Source organism: Mauremys mutica, chromosome 9, assembly GCF_020497125.1.
Source record: "Mauremys mutica isolate MM-2020 ecotype Southern chromosome 9, ASM2049712v1, whole genome shotgun sequence".
Classification (NCBI taxonomy): Eukaryota; Metazoa; Chordata; order Testudines; family Geoemydidae; genus Mauremys; species Mauremys mutica.
In genome coordinates, this window is record NC_059080.1 from 74,077,433 (window position 1) to 74,103,924 (window position 26,492).

The 26,492-nt window shown below is 42.5% G+C and overlaps 1 protein-coding gene across 3 annotated transcripts in view; it reads right to left on the bottom strand.

Annotated features, from left to right (window-relative positions):
• The window catches only part of SLC9A9 (solute carrier family 9 member A9), a 354,635-nt gene that overhangs the window by 197,511 nt on the left and 130,632 nt on the right, over positions 1–26,492 (bottom strand). For all 3 annotated transcript variants that reach the window (XM_045030881.1, XM_045030879.1, XM_045030880.1), the window contains one exon: positions 14,392–14,497. In XM_045030881.1, coding sequence (XP_044886816.1) covers positions 14,392–14,497 — 106 coding nt within the window. The remainder of the gene's footprint in view (positions 1–14,391; positions 14,498–26,492) is intronic.

Below are 26,492 nucleotides of genomic sequence, written 5' to 3' on the forward strand. Positions count from 1 at the left end.
ATGCAATGAATGAAAATAGAAAGGGACCCTACCCCTCGCCAATATCTGTTCTTCTCCTCACACTCTTGCCAACAAGACAAGAAAATAGCTTTATATACTCCTAGATTCAGACAGGGTCTTTCCTAAACGATTCCCCAGAGAGGATGCAGTCAGTTTGCTTTTGGAACACTTAGAGGGAACCAGTATCCATACACCCATATTTAACTAAAAGGGATTTGTCTCCAAAAGAAGAATTAAACGGTGTATGCAATTATCTTGCTTTCATAAAATCTGTCTTATTCACTGGAGAAAGGTTATTTGGATAAGAAAAAACATCTGGAAGGGCTCAAAAAATGAGCTGATTTGTAGCAGGGTGTACTTCAGTTCTGAAGTGCTCCCAATAGAAATCTCTGAAAAGAGGAAGCTTTGATGCCAACATGGTCACTTGTACTGAAAATGTAGCTAAATAATTGCCTCTTCAACGTGATTTGAAAGCATCACAAGTGGCTTTCTTAATTCTGAGCCTGAATGCCATATTTGTAAGTGTTATCAGTTTGTTTGTGAATAAGTGGACAGAAATACCCCCAGTTAGTCTGATTTGACTGGAAATGACAAGTGCAGACATTCCCAGTTGATTTGAGATAAGTTACATTTTCATACCTCCCTGAGGGCATTCTCCACAACACCACTCACTGAAATCTATTCCAATTTATGAAACACAGACTGCCACTGTAGGCTATATATTTAAATAAATTGCATAAAACCCCTCTATTGGACAACTTATATCTAAGAATACTGTATCTTCGCTTTGCAGTATAGGAAAGCACTGGAACTTTTTTAACATGGTATCAATATAAAAAAAAATGTAGTGGGCATGCAAATGTTGAAAACGGCATGAAATTTACTGGAATAATAGGAATTATCTCCTGAAAACATCCTGTGAATAGTCTCAAATCTCATACTGAAATTCTAACAAGGGCAAGAATTACTGACATTCCTCTGCATTGTTTTCTGTGGTTAAACAGAACTATTATTCTCCTAGGTAAAGGCATGCTTAGAAACAATTCCAGAAGTTTTACTAATGCAGCAAGTACACATCTTGATTAGTGGGCTTGACTCTATTTAACGAAGGGGGAGAAAGTCCTTTAGAAGTTTCTATTTATAACAAGTTTGCTCAGTTTCCCAATTCTCACATTGCCTATTCGAAAGGGTTACTGATGTAAAATGTCGAAGTATTATCAACAGGCTAACAGTCATGGGGATAAACACTCCCTCAAAGGTAAATAGAGCAGACAGATAATCATAATGTCATTATAGAAATCAAAGAGGGAAAGGATTCCTCATCTACCTAATTGATTCACTCATTAACTTGCAGTACAAATAACTCCCTGCTTTATTAATTTATTGTTACATGGTTATTTGACTGACTATATGTTAGGTTCTATGGGGGCCGTAGGCCCTCCCAAGGTGCTCTGCAAGAACGAGGCCCACACACACTGTGAGTTATTGGCTTTAATGAAGGTAAAGTGACACACCTGCAACGGGGACTCCAAGCATTGCTGTCACGGAGGCGGGGAACCCAGCGCCCCAGAGCTCGGCCTGGTACGGAGTCCAAAAGCAAACACAAAGCATGCTCATATTTATATAAACAGCAACAAGCCAGCTCATACATAATGCAATAGGGACTTTCCACCCTCCGGGGCTGCCCCCTTGGCCAACAGCCTAGGGGCTTTCCACGCAGCGCTTCCAGCCGGTTATGGCACGTTGGAACTGGCATGCCATGTCCTACAATAACTGGGCACTGAGAAAGCAAAACTGCCTAAGCTAGGCCGTAACAAAATCTTCCGTGGTTCCCTGTCCTCCTACACTGTATAACTGATTTACTGCCCTGTAAGTGCCCTTTCTGCTATGTGGTATTAGCAGTATAGGCTGTCTAGGGGTTCCAATAAATACAATGTTTGGTTCAAGCCCCCGCCCAAAATCTTATTTTCTCCCATGGTTTTAAGGACTTAAATTTTAACCCCCTTGGTCACCTTTTACAAGTGTTTCTTCCCCATTCATCCTCTCAGGAATAAGAGATCACCAATACCTTTTATATGGGAAAAACAAAATTAACAGTTATTTATATAATGAAAAGAAATTAGCAAAACCCTACCATTTTTCATCCTTTCCACATACCTTTCCCCTTCAATGCTTCCACCAACTCCACCTCCTTCATCCTCATTTTCACTCTCCCACCCACTTCTCATCCCAACAAAATCCTTACCTCATCTACCACTATCCTGGAATTCTTTTCATCCCTCTCATCACTTTTTCCACCACCCATTCCCTGGCCTGATACCATCTCTGCTCTCATTTCCCTGCTCTCTTCCTTGACAGGCCTTGAGAGACATGTCTTTTTATCTTCTTGTACAATGGTTATTATGATGGGCCCCCAAGCCTGATTGGAGCATCTGTGTGCTGTAACACTATACATATTAAATAATAAAAGTAAGTTATTCTGATCATTTTCTCTATTACAACTAGCTTCAGTAGATCCCCTTTCTAATGCACTGGGATGCTATGGAGTAAATTCTGCTTATGTACATGTCCTATATGTTTGACTTTATGTGACTTCAATGGCAGCCATCACCCCATACTCAAGGGCAAATTTTGGCACTACATGATAAATATTCAAAACCAGGAACCTAAATAGTACACACAAAGTGTGTGCACAGACATTCAAACAAGTAAATGTGTTCACAAAATACACATTTGTGAACAAATAGGGGCCAACTACATGACAATGGACAGTTTTTTGCACTTGTGTATATTTATGCAATGATATGGTTATTTTGTAGGGATAATTTCTTGTCTGTACACAAATATATTGGAAGCCCAAATTAAATTAGGTGCATATATATATATATATATATATATATATATATATATATATATTGCAATGCCTGAAGAGGTAAAGATATTCCTAAGCATGAGCCAACCATAATCAGAGCAAATGAATGGTGAAAGTACAGTTGAAATTGAAGAAGCAATCACCTAACCACCAAATCTTGGAACCCCAGTGTGACGAGTCAATATTGAAACAATCATTTTTTGTGAAGCTTGCAATGAAATGCAAGAAGTTCCCTACAAATCTCAATTGGTGGAATTGAGCAGAGGCAGGCATCCTTCATTGTCATAGCATGGGTTGAACAGCCTTCTATTTGAACTACAAATGACAATGAATAAGAAGCAAAGACAGTCATTTATATTATTCCTTTTGGATGCAAGCTGACTGAATGCATTTGCGTCAAAGGAAACAAAACATTAAAAGTATTCCTTGTAGTCTGCTGTCCACTTCAAAGACTGGACAAAAATAAGGGCCTTTTAGCATCAGTTTATTTCCCTGGGATTGGACTAACTGTAGGGCCAAACACTGTACAGGAATCTAGTAAAAGATGGCTACTAGATATAAGTTAGAGTACAATTAAGAAACAGAACCTTCAGCACACCATGAAAAGTGGCATATTCTAACTCAGCACACTTGCTCTCTGTCTCTGCAAGTCGTTTACTTACATTCCAGAGAAGAACAAGTTTTACCCCTATTAACACTGCAGAACCTATGGAAGAGTTAGTCACACACTTCATCAACAAAACTGTTCACTAAACTTCAACAGCAGAATCCATATTACTGGTGCTTGATGGACAAGAAGAAGCAAAAAAGAAACAGCTTGATTTTCAGATCCCAGGCTGTCAATACTGGCTGTTAGAAAAGTCTTTGGCTCTTAAATGAGCACACTGGATATAAAAGTGGTTAAGGGAGTAAATTCAGTACCCCACAATGTCATTTTTAATAGCCAATTTTTTGACTATAACTGCAGTTTAAGGAAGAATATGAAAACAGGCAGCTGTCTTGTCACTGTAAAACCAGATATTCAGTGGACTCAGGAATCAAAGCAAAAAGCAGATCACTAAATTCTGTGGCAAAATCCATCCTGCATAATGCTCCAAAAATCCAAGGGATCCAAATCAAGGTCAGCTCCTGACCAAAGATAATGGGAATTTAAAACTAATCATTAAAGGAGTTTCAAATCAGTTCAGGTATGTCTCAAGGAGGAACCCAGCATGCCTTTCCAGGTTGACATTATTTCCTGAAAATTCCAATGCCAATTTGGATTGTAAATGCATCAGGGTAGTCATGCTGTCTTCTCAGTGTCTTGTATAGGGTTGCCAGCTTCTGTCAGATATACATAAGAATCATAACAAAAAATAAAGCCTGACTGAGAAAGTACACAAAGAGGTTTTCAGATACAACAAAAAATATCAGCGACTGTAGACATAGCTAAGACAGAAAAGAAATAAATGGGCAATTTTCAACAATGAAAAAAGGACCAGTGCTATTAAGTAAATTTATTAATGATGTGGAAAGGGTGAACAGTGAGGGGACAACATCTGCAGATGACACAAAATTATTTAGGTTAGTCAACACTGGTGAGGAACTTCAGAGGAATTCCAATGGCAATTAAAAGGCCAAACAAAATGCTGGGATGTTCTGAGAATGGGCTAGTGAATAATAATATTCTTATTATAGTGACATTATATAAATCAATGGTATGGCCAAAAACCAAACATTTCAAAATTCTCCATGAAACAGGATAAAAAAATCATTTAGAAAAATCAAAACTGTTCATTCCAAAAGGGGTGATTGGGAGCCAGTGGTCCCAGCTCCCTTTTAGCCTGCCAGGGTACTAAAGGGTAACTAGGAGCCTGGAAGCCCTGGGAGATCCAGGTCCAAGGCTCCTGGCCCAGCTGGGTGTCAGGACAGCCAGGTGTCAGCTCTGGCTTCATCAGGAGCAGCAGGAGAAACCGGCACAATCTGTCAGAAGAAGGTAGCAGGGAGCATCCCCAACAAGGCAGCAATGCTGAGCAGACTGGAGTTGCAACTTACTTTAGGAACCTATATGCTTTCCTTTGGGTCACCTGGTTAGACTCTTGCTTGTGGCTTGGCTGGGCCCTTTGGACTCATAGATAATTACCTCAAATGACTCATCAGGCTCAGAACACTCACCACACTGGGGCTTCCAGGAAAACTGTTGTGTTGGAGAATTTTCACTTAGTTCTAGTTAAGACCCTGATCCTACACCTTTGGAAAGACTTCCATTGATTTCAGTGGTCAATGGGTCAAGCCCACAGAGGAGGTAAATTGGGTGTTTCTATTTGCATATTTCTATATGCAGACCAAGTGGACTTCACATATGTTAGAACTGAATCTCCTGTCATTGCTTGACCCCCTTTCTCTAGTCTCTTCAGGTGACTTTTCAGTTTGTCTTTCTGTTTGCTATCAGAATTTCTTTAACCTTCTTCACTTTTTCATTTTAGTCTTCTGTGTTTGCTTCCCCTCTCACTTTAGAGATGACCATGGATATAATCATGGTAGAATTTACACCAAAGAAATAGTCAACCCCAAAATACTTGAAGTAGCCATGCACAGTCTAAGAAGGTCCTTATTTTTTTGTTTTCTATGTTAAGTCTAGTTGGTCAAAAGAGTTATTATTCCTAAGATTATCCTGCACTGACCTAAAACTATCAGGAAGTATCATCATTACATCTACTAATAAGTAACACCACTGTGTTAGATTCATCTCTTTGGACTTCCCAGAGCAGTTCCGTGGACCAGCTCTTGAGACCCATTGCCATAGATTATGCCTATACAACACAAACTGAACACTGACTGTACTGTCAGTTCCTGCTGGAAGCTGATCCACACTTTGAATAACAGTGCTTCATTATTTGCCCTCTGTGATTTTAGAAAATCCCATACAAGATTCCAGTGAACTCATGGCAAGAATAAATGGCTTGAGCACGGCATCTACTTGTACACAGTATTACTACACTAGAAGGAACATGCTCACTGGATGAATTTGTATCACTTTGAAGGAATCAGAGGGAACCATGAAGATAAAACTTCAACGAAAAAACATTTACAGAAAAAGGAAGTCTGCCTATATTTTGGGTAAGTCATCCCTTTAATCATAGGTAAAGCTGTACAAATTTGCCACACCCTTTCCCTGTAGCATAGACCCTCAACACTGTGAGCCCCTGCTACTGGCCTACACTAAGTGGTTGAAATTTCTCCTTTTTGGGGTTACCATTTGGTAATGGATAAACTCTATCATTTTTGGCCTGATGAGAGAAGACCCAAGCAGACTGAGAAGAACCACAATCTGCAAATTATTGCCCATAAATTTCAGTCTCTTTTAACCTATTAAAAGGAGTCTAGTATATGAGGACAGCTCATTTATTACCCACAGGCTAGAAATAGTATCAAATCCTGCAGTCAAATCTTGAAAAATGGACTTGGAATCCATGTAATGTAAGACAAGAGCTCTTTTTTTCAGAGGCTTTGAAAATGAGATTTCTTCATCATTACAAGCTACTTGGAAATGTACCACTTCATAAAGAAACCATGAAAGTTCATTGTGTTACTGCAGAAAAATGAACAGGTTCCTTTACTCTCCTACCAGGGAAGAATTTTCAGATAAAACAAACAACAATGGAATGTTATATATTTGCCCAGGCCCACCTCTCTGGCAAAAACAAGCAAGCAAAGAAAGCCTGAAACAAATCACATCTCTGAATGGCAGTGGAAAGGTAACAGACACTGGGCTTTCATTGGTAGGTGGAACACATCTCTTGGGTAAGGTTCTGCTAAGATATCTGTGTTAGCAGAGAACCCAAATTAGTAACCTTTACTTGTCCATATTCTGTCCTTGCTGAACACTCAGCATGAGAAGGATTTTTGCCAGTAAACAGCTGTGTTAAATATGCCCTCTTGCATTGCTCAGATGCTAATGACACCTTCAGTTACTTTCCCAGACAAAGCTTCAGTCCTCCTCTCATTTAACTTCTTCTACTTGCAACCTCATTCCATATTCTTTCCACCATTCTTCCACTCCCTCCTCCAAGTCTCTCTGTAAAGAATGCACAAACCCTGCAAACCTCAATCTTGCAGTGTGTTCACCTGAATGAGTGAGGGATGGTATAAAGAAAGGACAGTGGAGGAAGGAAGAAGATTAAAAGAAGATGTTTACCTTCAAAATGCATGCACAACATCCAATGCGAGGGCACTATCTTACTGCTATAGATTTCATTGTCCTATTTCTCCTTATTCTCTTGTGGTTTGATAACAATCCCCATACATGCATAAGGTTTCAACCGTATACCAGGGCCGCCCAGAGGGGGGGGCAAAGAGGGCAATTTGCCCCGGGCCCCGGGCTCCGCAGGGGCCCCCAAGAGAAGAGCGGAGGCTCCCGCCTCCGCCCCTCTCCTGGAGCCTCAGCGCATCAAGCGCCGAGTCTTCCCCGGGGCCCCTGAGCCCCGCCCCGCTCAGAGCCGTGTGGTGAGGGGGCGGGGCTGGGAGCTCCAACGGGGCCTGAGCCCCGCCCCGCTCAGAGCGGCGTGGGGAGGGGGCGGGGCAGCTGCCTCCGCTCGGCGTGGAGCTCACAGCCCCGCCCCCTCACCACGCGGCTCTGAGCGGGACGGAGCTCAGGCCCCGCCGGAGACACGCTCGGGTAAGAGGCTGGGGCCGGGGCGGGGGGGGGGAAGCGGGACCCGCCGCCGCCGCCGCCGAAGCGCAGCCCGGTCTTCGGCGGCAGGGGGCCCCTTCTGTTCCGGGACCCGCCGCCGAAGTGCCCCGAAGGCCCGCGGCGGGGACCCCCCACCGCCATCGAATTACCGCCGAAGACCGGGCTGTGCTTCGGCGGTAATTCGGCGGCGGGGGGCTCCCGCCGCGGGTCTTCGGGGCACTTTGGCGGCGGGTCCCGGAACGGAAGGGCCCCCCGCCGCCGAAGACCCCGGGCCCCCGGAATCCTCTGGGCGGCCCTGCCGTATACTGCAGACTCAGTCAACTGTAGTCTGTGGGAATTTTGCTCAATTAAGGGTTTCAGAATCTGGCCCTTAGATTGTAAACTCCTGAGTGCACAGACAGCATATTTTATTAGTATATAAAGCTCTACTCACATTTATGTTACTGTAGACATGATAAACAATACTAATAATTCTGGGGATTGAAATCCATGAATGGGAGAAAAAACATCTTGAATTTTTGCATCCTTGCAGTATGAATGATAGCTAGTCCCCCTGGTTAACTGATCAGACTTCTCCCTTGGGGTTGGCTAAGAGGACAGAAAGACCCTTACAAGGTTAAGGAAATAGGATCTCAAGAGGGTTAATAACATAAGGATAGCTGGGTCTGACCAATGGTCCATCTAGCCCAGTATCCTGTCTTCCAACAGTGGCTGGTGCCAGATAACTCAGAGGGAGTGACACGAACAGGGCAATTTATCGAGTGATCCATTGCATTTTCTCCAGTCCTAACTTCTAGCAGTCAGAGATTTAGAGACATCCCAAGCATGTGGTTGCATCCCTGACTATCTTGGCTAGTAGCAATTGATGAACCTATCTTCCATGAAGTTAACTAATTCTTTTTTCAACCCAATTATACTTTTGGCCCTTACAGCATCCCCTGGAAAAGAATTCCACAGGTTGGAACTTGTTAAATTGGCAGCTAAGAAAATAGTCCCTTTTATGAGTTTTGGACCTTGCAAAGGAAAATGTTTTAAATAAATGTGTGTTCTGTTTTTTGTTTTTACTTTATAAGACTGTCTGAAAAGTCACACAGGAGGCATAAGTTACATGCAGTGGTAAAAATCTCATCATTTGAAACCTTTAAAGAAAGAGGTTCATTGCGTACAACAGCAACTCCTAGATAATAATCAACGGAAAATCAGTCTTCATATTTGTTACCTCTTTTGCTATAGAGCTACAAGAGGAAGTGTAGCCTGATTTTCAAGAAGAATAATATTCTGTCTTTCTAGGAGTTATAGAAGAACTGACAGATAACTGTCTCAGCCTTATGAAAATTATTTCTTTCCTTGAAAATGGCATGAAGAGATGATTGGAGATATCTTGCTCCTTGTGTACAAAATTCCAATCATCCATCATCCAAAATCAATTGTTTTATTATTTAGACGCTATCTGAAGACAGAGACTGAACTCATATTTTTAACCATACCCAACATTACAGAGTATTTCAAATATCTTACTTTTCATGAATATATATTGTTTGTTTCATAGTTTGGGGTAGGCCCCCATATGCATTATTTTCATACACTGAGTAAACACTGTAAATAGACACAGAAAAGGAGACATATATGCCAGTAAATATCATATATACTCTGTCATCCATATTTTATAAGGCTTTCATATAAGGATGCACAGCTAATACTATTGGCTACAAAGCATAGTTAATTTCCTGGGAAACAATGTGCCCAGGAAATACCTGGTTGCTAGTACAAGCAGTCACATAGGCTTGCATGCATAAGGAAAGAGATTTTCAATCATCTCCTGAGTGTTTTTGGAAAGACAATTTCTAATAATTAGTCTGGAAAGACTAATTTAGGCACTTTTGGGCTTTTCTTAGTTCTGTAGATTATTCTTCCAGAACTTAAAGCCCCAGTTTGAAACAGGTTCAAACATACTAATTTTGAATAGTTACATCTTTGTTGTCTGTTAGAGTAGCTGTTCTCCATGAGGATTCTGAAATTATTTTATTCAAAGAAATAGTTTGTGTTCATGAAACAAAATTGCTGGGTGTAACGGGATAACGACTCACCCCTGCGGCGCCTCCTGTCGGTTGTCCTGGGAATTAGCTCTTCGACCCTGGAGTGCCCTCTGTCGGCTGGTGTCTCGGTTGTCACTGGCTCCTGTGTCCCTCCTGGACCCCGGTGCCCCTTTCACTTGGGGGCTGCCCCCTGACATTACCCCCATTGTCTCTGGGTCTCCCCTCTCAGGGGAACCCCCAACCCCCTATCCCCACCTCACCTCAGTATATGGCTACTGCCAGTCACTGTCTAGCCCCTGCTCACTGGGGCAGACTGCAGTGTACATGCCATTCATCATAGGCAAGGGGAGGAGGGGGTTGGACCTCCTGCCTCTGCCTGCCCTTGGGCTGCCCTCTCCAGTTCCCTTCTTTGGCCTTTAACAAGGCCTGCAGCCTGGAGGGTTTCTAGGCCAGAGCTCCCCAGCTACTCTGACCTTCTCCCAGCCCTGCTCCAGTCTTGGTACCCTCTCAGCTTCCAGGCAGCCAGGTTCCTCCCTCTCTACTGCTAGAGAGAGACTCTGTGTGCTCCTGGCCCACTGCTCTCTTCTAAGGGCCAGATGGGCCCTAATTAAACCAGTCACAGCTGTGGTCAGCTACCCACTCACCTTCCCCAGCCATTCTTAATCTCTCTTACCCTGCTGCAGCCCTCTCCAGCACTTATTGAGGGTGAAATCCTCCTGGCCTTGTGCTGCTGATCTTCCCCCACTAACATAACGTCTGTCCAGCCATTCTGCAGCTACTACTACAACTATGGCCTGCTAAGATCCCCTTATGCTGATCTGCTTGTAGATAAGGGAGTATAATGGAAGCTTCAAGAAAACCTGATCTATAGCATTAATTACCAAGGAAAGTATAAAACTATACAGACTAAAATATGGTTCTAAGGGCCACTGGCATAGGGTTGCCAATGTTCTAATTTCAGAAAACCAAACACCCTTGCCCTGCCCCTTCCTCGAGGCCCCACCCCTGCCCCACCCCTTCTCTGAGGCCCCACCCCTGCTCACTCCATCCCCTCTTCCTCTGTCGCTTGCTCTCCCACACTCGCTCACTCGCTCATTTTCATCGAGCTGGGGCAGGGAGTTGGGGTGTGGGATGGGGTGAGACCTCTGGCTGGGGGTGTGGGCTCTGGGGTGGGGCCATGGATGAGGGGTTTGGGGTACTGGAGGAGACTCCGAGCTGGGGCCGAGGGGTTCAGAGTGTGGGAGGGGGCTCTGGTCTGGGGCAGTGATGTGGGAGGGTCTACAGACTCTGGGCTGTGAGTGCAGGCTCCAGAGTGGGCCAGAAATGCAGGGTTCAGGGTGTGCAAGGGGCGTCCAGGCTGGAGCAGGCGGTTGGGGTGTTGGGAGGTGGGCTCTGGGGTGGGGCCAGGAATGAAGAGTTTGGGATGCAGGAGGGGGCTCCGGGCTGGGGCAGGGGGGTTGGGTGCAAAAGAGAGTGTGGTCTCTGGGAGGGAGTTTGGGTGCGGGGGGAGGGGGTTGGGCTGTGGACTCTGGGCAATGCTGATCTCTGGCGGCTCCCAGGAAGCGGCGACATGTCCCTACAGCTCCTACGTGGAGGGGCAGCCAGGAGGCTCTGTGCCCTGCTCCTGCCCGCAGGCACCACCCCTGCAGCTCCTATCGGCCATGGTTCCTGCGCAGAGCCCCTGTGGCCACCCGTCTGCATAGGAGTCAGAGAGGCATGCTGGCCACCAACTGGACTTTTAACAGACTGGTCAGCAGTGCTGACTGGAGCTACTAGGAAGGACAAGCTGCCATGTCATGTTTGTTTGTCCATGAGTGGGTGAAGTGGAGCTGGAGGAACACTGAACCTTCCCTCTCTCCTCCCAACCCACACTGAACCCACCAAGGGTCAGGCACATCATTTTTAAGCACTTTGGGATCCTCTGGGGTAAGAGGCAGTATGCATAAATGTAAGATCCCCCTTAGAATTTAAAATGAGTCCGCCATGCGGACATTTGCCTAGGGTTTCTTCAGCTGTCCGATGAAACACATTTTGCAGCCCTTCTTTCATTCTCTCTTCTTTTTACTCATTAAATAATATATGAATGAGCATAGCACTGTATTATTACTACTGATCCTTTCTGTGTATAGAGTTTCACATTTTTAAATATTCCCCCACCAGTCTAGTTATACAGTCATTGCCACTGCACCACACTGAAAAAAACTTCGAGTATCTCTATTAAAAAGTAAAAATAAAATGGTGTCTGTGCCATGGGATGAAAGTTGCTGCACTTTCTTAACACTAGAACACAATACTTCTGCATGCAACTAGAAGGAAGTTGTTTGATTTACTGGGGTGCTAAGACACTGAAGTTGACTTTATCAGCAGTACATCTTTACTTAAAAGCCTTTAGGAAAGAAAATCATGGCAGGGTTGAGGTTTACACAATTGGTACAACAACACATTATTTAGGCTAGAAATTAAACATCTCCCAGATTCTTTTCAACCTCATCTATAGGAGTTTAGGCATTTCCTTTACCGTCTGATGCAAATTTCACTACTAAAAATATACAGAAAAATATATTAGCTTGTTGGTGTAAACAGATCCTACTGCAGAGACTAGGGTTATAATCTGTCAGAAACAGAGAAAAACAGATGAGAAAGCTCTGAAGAAAAAACAGTGTTTACGGCAAGCATAGTCCTATCTATCTTCAGTCTCCACTTGCAGATTGATGGACTAAACCCTATGGCCTGTATTTGTGTACAGGGAAAAGAGGAGATGTTAGAAACTCCTGACTTGTGGACTATACAATATTGCTGGGCTTTTGAGATTTGTGTTGTACTTCAGTGATTCCTCAGAGTTTGACCTTTGAAGAAGTCTATGTTATTTGCCAGCCCAACTGCTGAAAATGAATGATACTGTACAGATTCTGGCTTTTTTGTTTGTTTGTTTGAGTTGCTTCTAGGTTTAAGTGTTACATAGCTATTCACTAGGATATCCTGCACTAGCTCAGCTCAAGTACAACAGAATCAGAGAAACAAACCCATCTGTGTATTTCTTATATATTTGGCTAGTACAATAGATTCCTATTTTAACTGTGTGCTTTTATTTTGTGACAATTCTTTCAGTTTTTCTAGTCTCTGATTTAAATTTCCCTTTGTTCATTTGTTTTCTGATACAACAGATACTCTGTTAAGTTACACGTTCTGACTGCATTTACTGAATGTGACATCTGTGCTGCATATAATCATCAGATTCTGGGCTCACACTCTTGACAGTAGATGGAAATGTTGTTCTTGCTCTAAAAACAATAACGGCTTAAGTGTAGGGGAATGTAAGAGGACTGGTATTTAGACAATGAACAATTAAATAGGAGTGTTAATGCTGATCTTACATATCTTGCAAGAATTATGTACTGGCTGTGAAAACAAGCTGTCACAACAAAGGAGAAAAATCCTCAGTTTGGTTCATTACGTACTGTCTACCAAAATTCACTTTATAACTTCTACATGCCTTGTCCTTAAAGCACTTCTGAGTAGTATTACTATGTGTTATCAAACAGTTGCTGTGTTCCATCCCAGACTCAAGAAAGACAAACGTGTGCTTAGTTTCTTGCATGCTTAACTTTAACTTTAAACATGTACATAACTTATATTGAAGTCAACAGAAGTTAAATACATGCTTAATTGCAGAATAGGATTGCTTTTCTGAACCAAGGCCTTGTTCACTCACTTGTTAGTAATTTTCATATTTTAATATAGCTAGAGCATGTAGTGAGAGTTATATCTAAGGTTGCTGGAATATTTCTGTTCTACCTTCCCTCCCCCACCCCCCATTTTCAGTTGCTTATATGTTTCAAATCTTTTATCTATATGATTGTAAATTTTCCAGACTTGTTAACTGCCTGTTAAATATTTCTGGATATATCAGCAAAAAAGTTAAATTGTTATTGACTATAAAGAGAGAGGGGAAAAAAAATGTTTTGCAATATAAAAAAAATCCTGCAATCTGTCTTTGAATAGCTGTAGCGTCCAAAGAAGACATTTAGCAGGGAAATCGTCTTCATTGAGGAGAAGTATCTTTTGGCATGCTGATGAAAATCAGGTTTGATTGAAACTTTAAAGAATATATTCTGAGTGTGCAGTGGGGCGGTTGTTTTACTTTTTATAGCAATGGTCCAAAGAATGATAGGCTGTGCCAGACATGGCAGTTGAAGCCAACTTGGGAACCTTCTAATCACATAGTTAGGGTTTGTGTTTATATGGCAGCATAAACCCAGGGTAAATGGAGCCCATCATTTGTGAAGTGCTTTAGGATCCTTGGGAATGAAAGGTGCTACGAAATATTATCTTACATTTACTGGCTGAAAGCCTGCTGGTTTTAATAGACACAGGGAGATAAGCAGTACTACACTACACTGCTTTGTGGTTTTGCCTTGGAAAACAATAGATTGCAGAAAAAAGGAGTATGAGATAGCTTCTGCTCCAGAACTTCTGCCTCCAATCTGGCAAACCTCCCATGTTTACAGGATCCAGTAGCACAACTCCATTCAGACACATTGTTTAGAGTAGAACATTAATCAGATTTAATATACACATTTACAACATTTATTGTTTTCTGGGCTGAGTATTCACAACCAAAAATTGCAGTTCAGACACACAACTCCCACTAACATTGCAAATTGAGTATTTAATGCACCAATTACATTTCCAGAAGTGTACCCTTTAATGCAATCTTTAAACTCTACATTGATATTTGTATGGAGAGAGCTATTTACCAGGACAATTCAGAGTTATGTCATTGTTTAAGGAATACAGATGTTTGTACTTACTATGTGAGAACTATAGCCACAGCATCATTTAGGACACTCTCTCCAAAAAGGAGGGTATACAGATCTGTATCCACATGCAGCTCGTGGAAAATAGCCAGAACTGTCACTAGAAGGAAACATACAGAGCAAAGCAAGCTTGTTATTTTCATAATTCTAGAATAGCTAATGAGCTAAAGGGGAAGGGAATGAGTTTTGATAAGCATATTTTAACATCTAAACAATGTAACATGACAGTTTGCACATTAACTGAATGAAATACATTAGAAAAGGGATACATTTAAGTACACCGGCTCCCTAAATCCAGCAATAACTTTAAGAGTTTTGCTGCTTTACATGAACTAGAAATGTCCACTCCCTCCCTGCCATCTTTCAGTCTTACACAAACTAAAACTATACCTTTGATTACCCCTAATATCAGGGAAATAGTCTTGTGACTAAAGCACAGAACTGGAGGTAAGGAGAAAGCTCTCCCATGGACCTCCTATGCGATCTGAACCCCAATTTACCTATTCATGAAGAAGACAATGCTTATACTTACCGATCTCCCAAAGAGATTGTGAGGCTTAATTCTTTGATGTTTATAAAGCACTTAGTGCCATTAATTTTAACATTTTTTCCCCTAAAAACTTGTATTTATATTTTGAGATTACTGATAAAATAACTCATTCAATTTGGGTCTGAAGGAAACTGATGTTGGGAAAGTCACTTAGCCTCTTTGTGTTTCTGTTTCCCTATCTGTAAACAGCATAATAATGCTGACCCATCTTTGTAAAGTGCTTTGAGTTCTATGGGTGAAAAGTATTGTGCATATGATCTATATTACTATTCATATTCACTGTTTTCATGAAACAAACAGAGGTTTCCCTTTCTACCAAAAATGTAATGTAAAGCTTTCTAATGATTTGTATGTTTGGAAAATTACACAGTATCTCACGGCATTTTCTTCACTGGTGCTCATTCTGGTACATAATTGTGCAGTTGACTAAATCTTAATAGCAAAGGAATCCTGAAGTTTAGAAAAGCCTCCAGGGTTTCAGGTTTACATCTGACATTTCAGAAAAGGGAATTTTTACACTAAAGCTACCACCGAAGATTCACAAACCAATGTTTGCTTTGTGTGGGTGATTTTTTTCTCTTTCTAGAACTTTGAACCTTCTGTACAGAATATTGGTAGAACTGAACCTAGTGCTGAAAGGATTTTCCAACATGTGTTCAGCAGTGGGAGTGTTTGGAATCTAGTATTAGTTTAGAGTCCCAATTCTGATCTTCAGTTCTCCTATGGGGTTTTATGTACCACGATCCAGATTAACACAAAGATTAGCAGCTTTGAAGTACCATTTTGGATGCCCTATTCCATAGAAAATGATTCCGTCTTCCATATCTGTGAAAACGAGCATTTGCCACTTCCAATATTAAGTTATTGGCAAGGTCTTAAATGCGGAATCATAGACTCATAGAATATCAGGGTTGGAAGAGACTTCAGGAGGTCACTACTCCAATGCCCTGCTCAAAGCAGGACCAATCCCCAACTAAATCATCCAGAAACTGTGAAATAAGTAATAGGAAAAGTAAACAGTAACCAAAGTCAACAGAAAAGTTTATATAGGTGTGGCAGGCCAAACCAAACAAAGATCCACACTGACAAAGTTGTTTCCAAGAAAACAAAGAAAAAAAACCTTTTCCTTTTCAAGTATCTTCCTCCCGCAGCCTTCTGGAAGTTATCAGAGCCCCTCTCTAGAGGAGTCTGACTCCAAGTCTAGTCAAATGAAATGAAGGCCATATCTATATGAGAGAGCTTAAGTGGCACAGCTGTACCAAGGTAGCCACTCTATGCCAACGGGAGAGAGCTCTCCCATAGACATAATTAAACCACCCCAATGAGTGGTGGTAGCTAGGTCAGTGGGAGAGTGTCTCCTCCTGACATAGCGGTGTTCACACCGGCGCTTCTGTCGGTGTAACGTATGTCGCTCAGGGGTGTGTTTTTTCACAGCCCTGTGCGACATACGTTATACAGAAAATGGTGCTAGTGTAGACATAGCCTAAAATGCATAAGGATAATGCAGAAATCAACAGAATAATGAATCACTTGCCCCTTCTTCTGGAAGAGACTTCTTAGCCCATCCAGCTCTCTCAATGTTTCTCCCACATCTGAAGAGAAGGCAAAGTTTAGATAGACCCTTTTAGCAACATTCCCTAATGCTGGACCAAGCTATAGATTGAATGCCATAGAACAGCATTTCCCAGCAATCCCTGAACAGTGTGGGGAGAGGGAAATTCCAACAGTGTTCAAGGGCTGGTCTACACTAGAAAACTGGGTTAGTCCAGCTACACGGCTCAGGGGTGCGAATAATTCACATCCCTGAGCAATTTAGTTAAGCCAGCCTGAGCCCTCTTGTAGACAGCACTAAAAATTAGGTCAACCCAGCTATGTTGCTCACTGGTGTGAATAATCCACACCCCTGAGCAACACAGTTAAGCTAACCTAAGTCTCTGTGTAGACAGCACTAGGTTGATGGAAGAATTCTCCTGTCAATCTAGCTACTGGCTTTTGGAGAGGTGGATTACTTAGGCCAACAGGACAACCTTTGCCCTAGGCATAGGAAGTGTCTACACTGAAGCGGTGCAGCTGCAGAGCTGGAGCTGTGCTGCTGTAGCATTTTAAGTGACAAGCCCTTAGTGACCTGGATTTCTTTCCTAAATCACAAACTGCCACACTGACTCCACTGCTTCTCCCTCAAAGTTTATTAAACTCCAGATCAAACCCTGATAGGGCTTGTTTGGTACCAAAAACAGAGGCGAGACCCCTGTAACAATTGGCTCTGAGATTGCAAAAAGAGAGCCTACATGAGACAGAAAACCAGAGAGGGAAATGATCTTTGAATGTCTGTTCAGTTCCTTCAGTGGGTACCAGTGGGTTTCTAGAAAGATTCCCTTATTCTGGGCATGAAATCAAAGAGCTGTAGTAGTTGATGCTGAGGCCTGCATGATGAGGTGTGGATTTCAACCCATGTGCACCCGTGTTTCTAGTTGATCCTGAGTTCCACATAGGAATGTTGTTCTAAAGCAAAGTTCCCATATACCACTTTGGCTTCCCCTAATAAACCAACTTATAAATGAGGAGTGGAAACAAAGGAAAGGAAAGGAAAGTAATCTTACTGGGAAATAATTAAAATGCTGCTGCATTGGAAGGCATATGATAGTTTTTGGATGGAGGAGCGTGTTCTCTCTTGCTGTCCCATTTCCACTTAGCAAGCACAAAGCCATCATCTATACTTGGTATTGAGCATTCAGGGCTGGGCTTGGTTTTGCCATTTTCAAGTGCCCCCTCTCTCTTCTGTTTCCCCTAGACTTGACCATACACTAGAAAAGTCTGGAATTTCCTTAGGGAAGAGTCTCACAGGCTGGGTTTACAATAAAATTGTCATTACAATCTTTCACCATTGCAGATTGCCCGCCAACATTATTAGCCACTATGCTATCTAACCCCTCTCTTAGTAAAAATGCCAACAGCCGTTGTTTCCACCCAGGGGAGCGGTACCAGCATTAGTACAGTGGTGGGACATTTTAACAAAGAGCTCTGAGCAGACAAGACTACAGTGTAAATAACAGTGATCTAAGGGATTAGTGCTTGTTGAAATATTCTGGTATGTTAGGATATCATAATATTCTGGTGTGTTGGGATGTATAAACAGGGGAATCTCAAGCTGACACTTCTGACTAGTTCTGGTGTCCACTATTCAGGAAGGATGTTGATAAATTGGAGGGGGTTCAGAGAACAGCCACAAGAATGATTAAAGGATTAGAAAACATGCCATACAGCCATAGACACAAGAAACATAATCTATTTATTTTAACAAAGAGAAGGTTAAGGAGTTACTTAATTACAATCTATCGGTATCTACATGGTGAACAATGAGCTCTGCAATCTAGCAGAGAAAGGTATAACATGATCTAATGGCCGGAAGTTGAAGCTAGATAAATTCTTCCGGGAAATAAGACATACATTTTTAACAGTGAGGATAATTAACCACAAGAAAACTTACCAAGGGTTGTGGTGGATTTTCCATCACTGGGAATTTTTACATCAAGATTGTATGTTTTTCTAAAAGATCTGATCTAAGAAATATTCTGGAGAAGTTCTATGGCCTGTGTTATACCAGAGGGCACACTAGATGGTCCCTTCTGGCCTTGGAATTTATGAAATAACTGTGCCCTCTGTCCCACAGGAAGCTCCCCCTCCCTCCCTCCCAAGAACAACTAATGTTGGTCCTGGAGGATTCTGCCACCAGCTTTAAAGGACAAGTAAACCCAGACAAAACCAATGTAAGGAATCAAGAATCCAGGCCTGCACAAAGAAATCTCTCTATGCATCTCTTCAAACAAAATGAATAAAAGGGTAGAGAAGAATAAAAAAACCCAAACATTACAGCCATTAAGTCACCACACCAACAAGCTCACTCAAAATATGAGAAGAAGAAAAGATAAGACTTGCAAATGTAGATGACCACAGATTGTTGTCTAGCCTAGGATAGACTCTAGAAGTCTCTCAACTAAGAGTTCTGAAGTTGTAAACTACAATGGCTTGGATTTCATATTGACCTGGGTTAAGGACTCAAAGATAGTCTATATGATTATTTTGAATCAGGATTTGCAATAATTTGGACCAGAGTTAATGTGAGATTTATATATCTATTTGTATGGAGTGTACTTCTTTTTTCCTCATTCTAGAGTCCTTCTGCTGAATGGCAGATCACGGGATTAATTGTGAGCTGCTTACAGAAAGCCATATGTGCATGTAAGTAGTAATCAGGATGATGCATGGACCTACTAAAATAACTTATCAATACTTGGATACCTGGGGGATGGTATCTTAAATTATACTACAGTAGAATGATTTCCTTTAAAAAGTCATTTGCCAACAGTTATCACAGTACATCTGTGATACCATAGTTTTATCTTATACTTAGAAATAAAACATGGTATTAGATGCTACACTGTGTTGCTTTTTGAAGACATTTAAGAATAGATAGCGCTAGGTTTTATATAGTATGATAAATAATCAAGGTACTTCCCCAAATACTTTATAGTGAGTAGGCAAAAGTCAAACTACCGGTACTTTTGCTTAAATAACTTAGCCTATTTCAGGATTGAAATCTTGCTCTCAGATTTCCATGTAAATGTAAGTGGAGGGATAGATAGATAGATAGATTAGATATTGCCTTGAGAACTGCACACAAATACTTTTCTGATGAAGTAGAAAACTCTGCCATAAGTGCAGATGGCATATTAATGTCCTGATTCCCAACCAGGGGCGGCTCCAGTGCTTGGGGTGGCATGCTGTGGGGGGTGCTCTGCCGGTCGCCGGGAGGGCAGCAGGCGGCTCCAGTGGACCTCCCGCAGGCGTCCCTGTGGAGGGTCCGCTGAGCTCTTGGCTTTGGTGGAGCATCCGCAGGCATGCCTGCGGGAGGTCCACCGGAGCCGCGGGACCGGCGACCGGCAGAGCGCCCCCCGCGTTGTGCCGCCTTGCTTGGGGCGGCGAAATGGCTAGAGCCACCCCTATTCCCAACACATTGATGATCTTCATTACAAACTACGGTGACAGGAAACCTAAGCTGATGAAGTGTCTGGGAATTTCTTAATATTTGAGCTAAGACAAATCTGGTTCTCTCCTTTCTCTATTTCATGGCCTGAGGTAACATGTGTTAGCAAATGCTCAATCTAGCACAATCTTGGACCTACCCAAGTCAACACAGGTTTATAAAGGATATTTTTGGCATACATGGGAGCAGCTACGCTTGCTATTAATTTCCTGTAATTTTCTGTAATTAATTTCCTGTAAAAACATTCTTGAAATGTCAAGAAATCACAGCAGTATTCAGACTAACAATATCCAATATTTTTTTGTTGTTCTGTTGCTGAAAAGAACTAGGAGACCCAGAAAGTGGAGCCAGAAAATAAATGAGATCAGTATATGTGATTTACAAAAAAAAGAGGATCTGATCAAAATAAAAGAAAGTAAACTATATATAAAATGAAATATTAAATACCTATACTGGAAACAATGATCAAAGGGGCTGCCATTGTCTCTTCTTAATCTTCTGATTATAACAAAGTTAACAATCATCTGTCATATCTGATAAGCCCAGATCCTAACAGGCAGTTCAATGACAAATTGGAAGAAAATAAGATGAGAGACAATCCAATTAAACCACCCTTACAGAAAAGGCTTTTCTCTAAAAATAACAGTTCCCATTTGAAGTGTAGAGTCCTGACACTGCTAGTCACCCATCCTACTCATGGATTAGCTCAATGAGAGAAAGGGAGAAAGCATCAACAAAACATTTTAATTACAAAGATATTTTAAATTTACAGTATTTACACACGGTTTATAAAATATCTTACTGCTGTTTTTATGAATTATCTTTTTAAACACACAATGTGGTGATTTTGTAAGGAGCCAGAACTGCTCTAGCTGGTGGTTAATATCTATTTTTATAAAAAATCTCCACACACCACAGTACAACTCACATCTTCTGTGTAGCTGTAACCATAGTAACTCCAAATAGAAAAGGGCCTTGTGATTATCAACATGACCAAAGGTAAGGGAGTTCATGTAGCTTTGAAATAGTTATGCTTCAGCAAACCTCTGTGGAGGTGAATGTGCTTCCCATGCTTTAAATGTCAGAATTTTTTTTTTTAAGTGCTATGGGTAAGTAAAATGTCTTTAGACTGGAATGTCATTATACAATAGTGTGCTAATAACAGCACCCAAGACAAAGCCCTAAAGCAGCACTTTCCAGCAATTCTCCCATTTTATTATGGTTAAGGCAAAGGTCAAGCCATGTTGTTAATGTGAACACCAATGGCATTCATATCATCCATTTGTGAGTACACAGAATCAGAGCATTGCTCTGACTAATTTCTCTTACTGCTATTAATGCTGAAGAATATTTGCACAGTTTTGAAGTCAATGAGAATTGCGCCCTGTAGTGAGGCGGGGTGGCCTCTAGAGGACCCAGAGTGGGAGGGCCTCCGCATTGAGCCCTGATGAGCAGAACCAGGGCCTAGTTGCCCCTCCTTCAGGAAGTGGGTGGAGGGGCAAAAAGCATAAAAGGCGGCCCAGAAAACTCAGTAGGGAGGCAACCACCAGAGAGACCAGACCCCTCCTGTGGCCTCCCGAGCTGGGAAATGGTGGAGGATGCCAAGAGAGCAGAGGACTGGCATGGGCCACCAGGGCCACTAGCTGATTGAGATCTAGAGGAAGCAGACAACTGGCCCGGACTGCCCAGACTGCTGTCGGACCTGAACCCAGAGGGAGAAGACAACTGGCCCGGGTTACCGATGGACCAGAACCCCAAAGACTTGCTCACGGTCCTGGAAGCTGCCGTCAACCTCGACCCCTCCTCACAGCAACAGGTACACCAAGAAGGGGAGTGTGGAAGTGGCCTAGGGGTAGCAGACCCCTGTCTGGCTGCAACACTGACAGAGGGTGAGTCATTGTGTTGCGGCGTGGATCCCCGCTGACCCAGTGACAAAGCGCTTTGTCACTCCTAGGGCCCTGGGCTGGGACACAGTGGAGTGGGTGTGCCTGTGTCCCTCCTGCCACCCAACCCAGGAGTGGCAGTCTCCCCTTCCCCACGCCAGAAGCCTGAGCCTCAGACTCTAGGTTGCCCCGCCTTGATCCAGGGCCTGGGTTAATTGACTGCTTATTTGTTGCTCAGCCTGCACACAGGCCTGAGCCTCAGACTCTGTGTTGCCCCACCTTGATCCAAAGCTGGGGCCAATTGACTGTTTGTTTCCCACCCAGCCTGATCACAGGCCTGGGCTCCAGCTGAAAGCGGAGACCGCTTCATTCCCCACGGCAGCCAACATATCAGTGACATAATGAGGCGGGTGGACTCCCGAGGACCTGGGAAGGCCCCCACACCACTACACGCCCATGTAAGGAAGGAAAGAATTGGGACTCAGCTTTTTGTTCTAATTATTTCTATATTCTAATTATTGAAACTTTCATTTGGGATTAGGAACTCAGATACAACTGAGTAAGAATTTACTCCAAATTAGAATGGAACCAAGGTTTGAAAATGTTGGGTTAATGTTTCACTTACTTTCCAACACACCGTTTCACTTCTTGGCTTTGGCCAGGAGCAGAAGCAGAGGTACAGAAATATCGAAAGGAAACTGTTCTCTTGTTGTTTACAGCTAAAATCTCCCAAGAAAGGAAATCAAAATGTCTGGAAATGCTGGGAGCCCACTCTCTCAAGAATTCTGGCTTTATTTTGAACAAAGCAGTTATCTGACCTGAACCTTTGAAATGCATCCATTACAAAGCTACTCAGCTATAACCTAGTATCATAAATTGGCCAAGGAGAATTTCATACACCAGAAGGAATGTCCCTTGCCAGAATCCAATCAAATGCCTAAGGTCTGTTTTGTAGTACAACAGTTAGATTGCTTAGTTGATAGAAACTAAACATGAACAAATGCATTTGGCCAAGAGAGAAATAAATCCAAATTTTTTTCAGAGTCAATTCAGTTTATGATGTCTTTTGCACTTTCACCAATGCAAAGACTCCTTTACCATTTAATTTATCCCTAATAGCAGGACTATTTCAGCACAGGTCATGGGGTCTTCTCCTCACTCTAGCAGAGGGTCCTTCTTCAATGGGGTGAATTGCACAGCCCTGTCTCAAAAAAGATCTGCCACCAGATGATGAAAAAATGGATCTTACCAAGGGTGCTACTACTGAAGGAAGAATTAGCAGAAAGAGGAGCTAGGGTTTGCTGATGGATTGTGTCCAATGGAAGAACAGAGGTTAACTCACATTGAGGGCATATCCCAACATGAACTTCGATAATCAGGAATTTTGGATATTTATCTGAATGCAACTTTGTGTTTCACCCATCAGCACAATGAAGAGAGGAAGCAGGCCTGGATATGTAGTCTTTACTATGGAAGATGGGGTACTCTAAGTCAATGATGCACTTGTAAGCATAGCAGATCTTAAATTATACGGCACACATGATACCAGTCAGCTCTGTGTTCTTGGGGAACCAGGGTGCAGTATCCAGCCTGTCTGACTCATGAAGGACACCCCCATCCCCCCAGCCTCTGCTTCAACCAAAACCCATCAGAGAAAAGACTTGCAGAGAGCAGTGAAGGGTAGTGGGAGACACACCTAGACCCCTCCTGACAAGGGTGATAGGATTAAGGCAACTCCCCTAGCCTCATCTGCATCAAAGATGGGACAAGGAGGCATCTCCATTAGCATACAGAATGGAGAACAGAGATTCCAAGGCAAGAACCACACTGAACTCTGGGACCAGAAAAGCAGGGAAGCACTGCATGATGGGGGATCTCTGCTCCAGATGTTAATGAACCCTCAGGGGGGGAGGGATAGCTCAGTGGTTTGAGCATTGGCCTGCTTAAACCCACAGTTGTAAGTTCAATCCTTGAGGGGGCCACTTAGGGATCTGGGGCAAAAGAATTGGTCCTGCTAGTGAAGGCAGGGGGCTGGACTCAATGACCTTTCAAGGTCCCTTCCAGTTCTAGGAGATTGGTATATCTCCAATTATTACCTTTATTACCACACCTGCACACACCCAGCTCAGTAGTTATCAGACCAATTCTAGTAATAAATCTTTGACTGATATCCAAAATACTGAAGCAGCCTAACTGCATTGTGAGCTCCCTGGAAGGAACATCACCCATAGCTAGGAGTGATCAGCCCCTATTGTCTAGCCTAAAGAAAACCCTTAAGTCATCAGTTTACCCATAAACAAATCTAGTGTTCTCCCTTGAACCATGGTTGTTTCTCTACAAAAAACCCTTCCTATGTTCAAGTAAGTGTTCTGATGCCTGGATCCAAAATCTGCATCACTGGGATTTCATCTTCTCCTGATTGATGGTGCTGGGGGCTCTGCCTGTCTTCATCACTCAGTACCCTGAGCTATCACCATCACCTGGGAACCCCGACCAGTTTAAGCTTCATGGAGTGATGAGATCCCTCCCTCTCTCTCTCTCTCTGTTTTCTTTTCTACCGCAGGTATAACTTTCTAACCCTGACTTGTTTGATCAGGTATAGTTTTCTATATATGACTTCTGTTACCTTTAACAATGTAACTGGTATGTTGGTTTAGGCTCTCCTTGTGTAGTTATCACTATTATTCAATACATAACTTTTATGGTTAAGCTGGTTGCTTCCCTTGCTCTCTCTCTGAACTTTACTCTTTTGTGTTTTTAGCTTCCCCATTTACTCCGCAGCAACGCTTCTCTTATTTAAGCTAAAGATCCCTGTAGTGCCCCAAAATACAGTGGGGTTTGCTCATCAAGTGGGTTACTACCAGTACAACTGTAATGTGAAAGTGGGGATAGAGACATGCTGAACCTGTGACATATGAGGGTGGCAGCTTGAAAGTGCTGCTCAACCCAGACTACTGAGTCCAGGGGCATATAAGGGTTGCAGCCTGGAAGTGCTGTTCGACCCAGCCTGCTCAGGTGTACTCTATTCTGGTGCCGTACCTGTGGCATATAAGGGTGGCAGCTTGACAGTGCTGCTTGGCCCAGCCTATTGAGTTCAGGGACATATAAAGGGTCAGCTTGAAAGTGCTGATTGACCTGGTCCACTCAGATTTGCTCTGTTAATGTGGGTGGGTGGGTGGGTGTCATCTGGGGCTGGAGGAACCCAGCCCTGGGGAACCTAGGTCCTTCAGGATAGCTCCACTGGGAGGGGACTTGCAGAACGGAGAAGTAGAGCTCCATATGAAAACACACGTGATACAAGAAGTACATTGATAAAATTACAGAATCCTCCCTCCCCCAGAAGAGTAACCCGAATAAATGAGTACACCCCAAAGTAATGGGCAAATCTGGTAACACACACGTATTTGGAAGACTGACATTTTTGTTTCTTCACCAGATAGGAACAATATACTCAGACTTATTTGAATCAACTATTTCCTACTGTGTCACTATATAAACTGAGGCCCAGATCATGCACCACAGTGCAGCTGCACAGTACTACACTCCCTGTGGAAAATAACCTAAAGAGGGGTTATCTAGACCAGAGAAGATCATCATGGCATATGGGGATCACAGATGGTGTAGAGCTACATTAACCGTGTGCGAGCCTTTGTTTCCCTCTTATGGTTAGACATTTAACAGGTTATGGGTCTGCTACTATCGGTCAAGCAGTATAGGGTCCTGCTTTTAGATCCAGAGGTCCCAAATTCAGTCCTTGCAGATGACCCATCCTGGGACGCTGTTACAAATAATGTACTGTATGGGGATCTCAACTGTTGTAGATCTCTGATGCTCAGGACAAGTTTCTACATTGTGGCTTCTAAGTCACCACCTGCCTGCTGTTGGTGTAGAGGAGATGGCTGGTGTGTTGAATTTTGAAATGACAAAAAACACGGACAAATTTTCCATGAAAATATTTGCAACCAACTCTACTGGGGAGTCCATACACTTCCATAATTCCTAGCTGCTGCATCAGCCCCGTAGAACTGTTGCAGAATCATAGCTGAGAATCTGGGCCTGAATATTTCCTCACTCTATAAGTTTGAATAATGTCACTAGTATGAATGTGGCAGAGAGGGGTTGCTTCAGACATGACTGTGCTCAGTAATCTGAATGCCTTCTTTGCCCATACTGAATTATAAAATGAGATATTAAAAATAATCTGTTCTATTATTTTAAGAAGTCTTATAAGACAATGTAAACCCAAAATTAAGAAAAGGAACCCCCCTTTTTCTTCTTTTCATACACATAATAACAATAAAATCATAGTGCAAACCCTCAGTAGGTTAGGCTGCAATGTATTTAGCTTAATAAATTAACAAAAGTAACATTTTTAATAATTCAAGCTCAGCCAGGAAAAGCAGGTCTAAATTCCTCTTGTTAATACTTCAACATTACTGAAGTATCTTATCTAGTTAGCCACAAAACTTGAGGTACTTAAAGTTGCACCTGTAATAGCACTAATTATCCAGTTGATCACAAGAGTTCTCAACTGATTGATTATGTTCTTCTGTAATGAGAATAGATGATACCTCCAATTACATCTGATTTGCTTTACTTTTGATAAATTATGCCACTT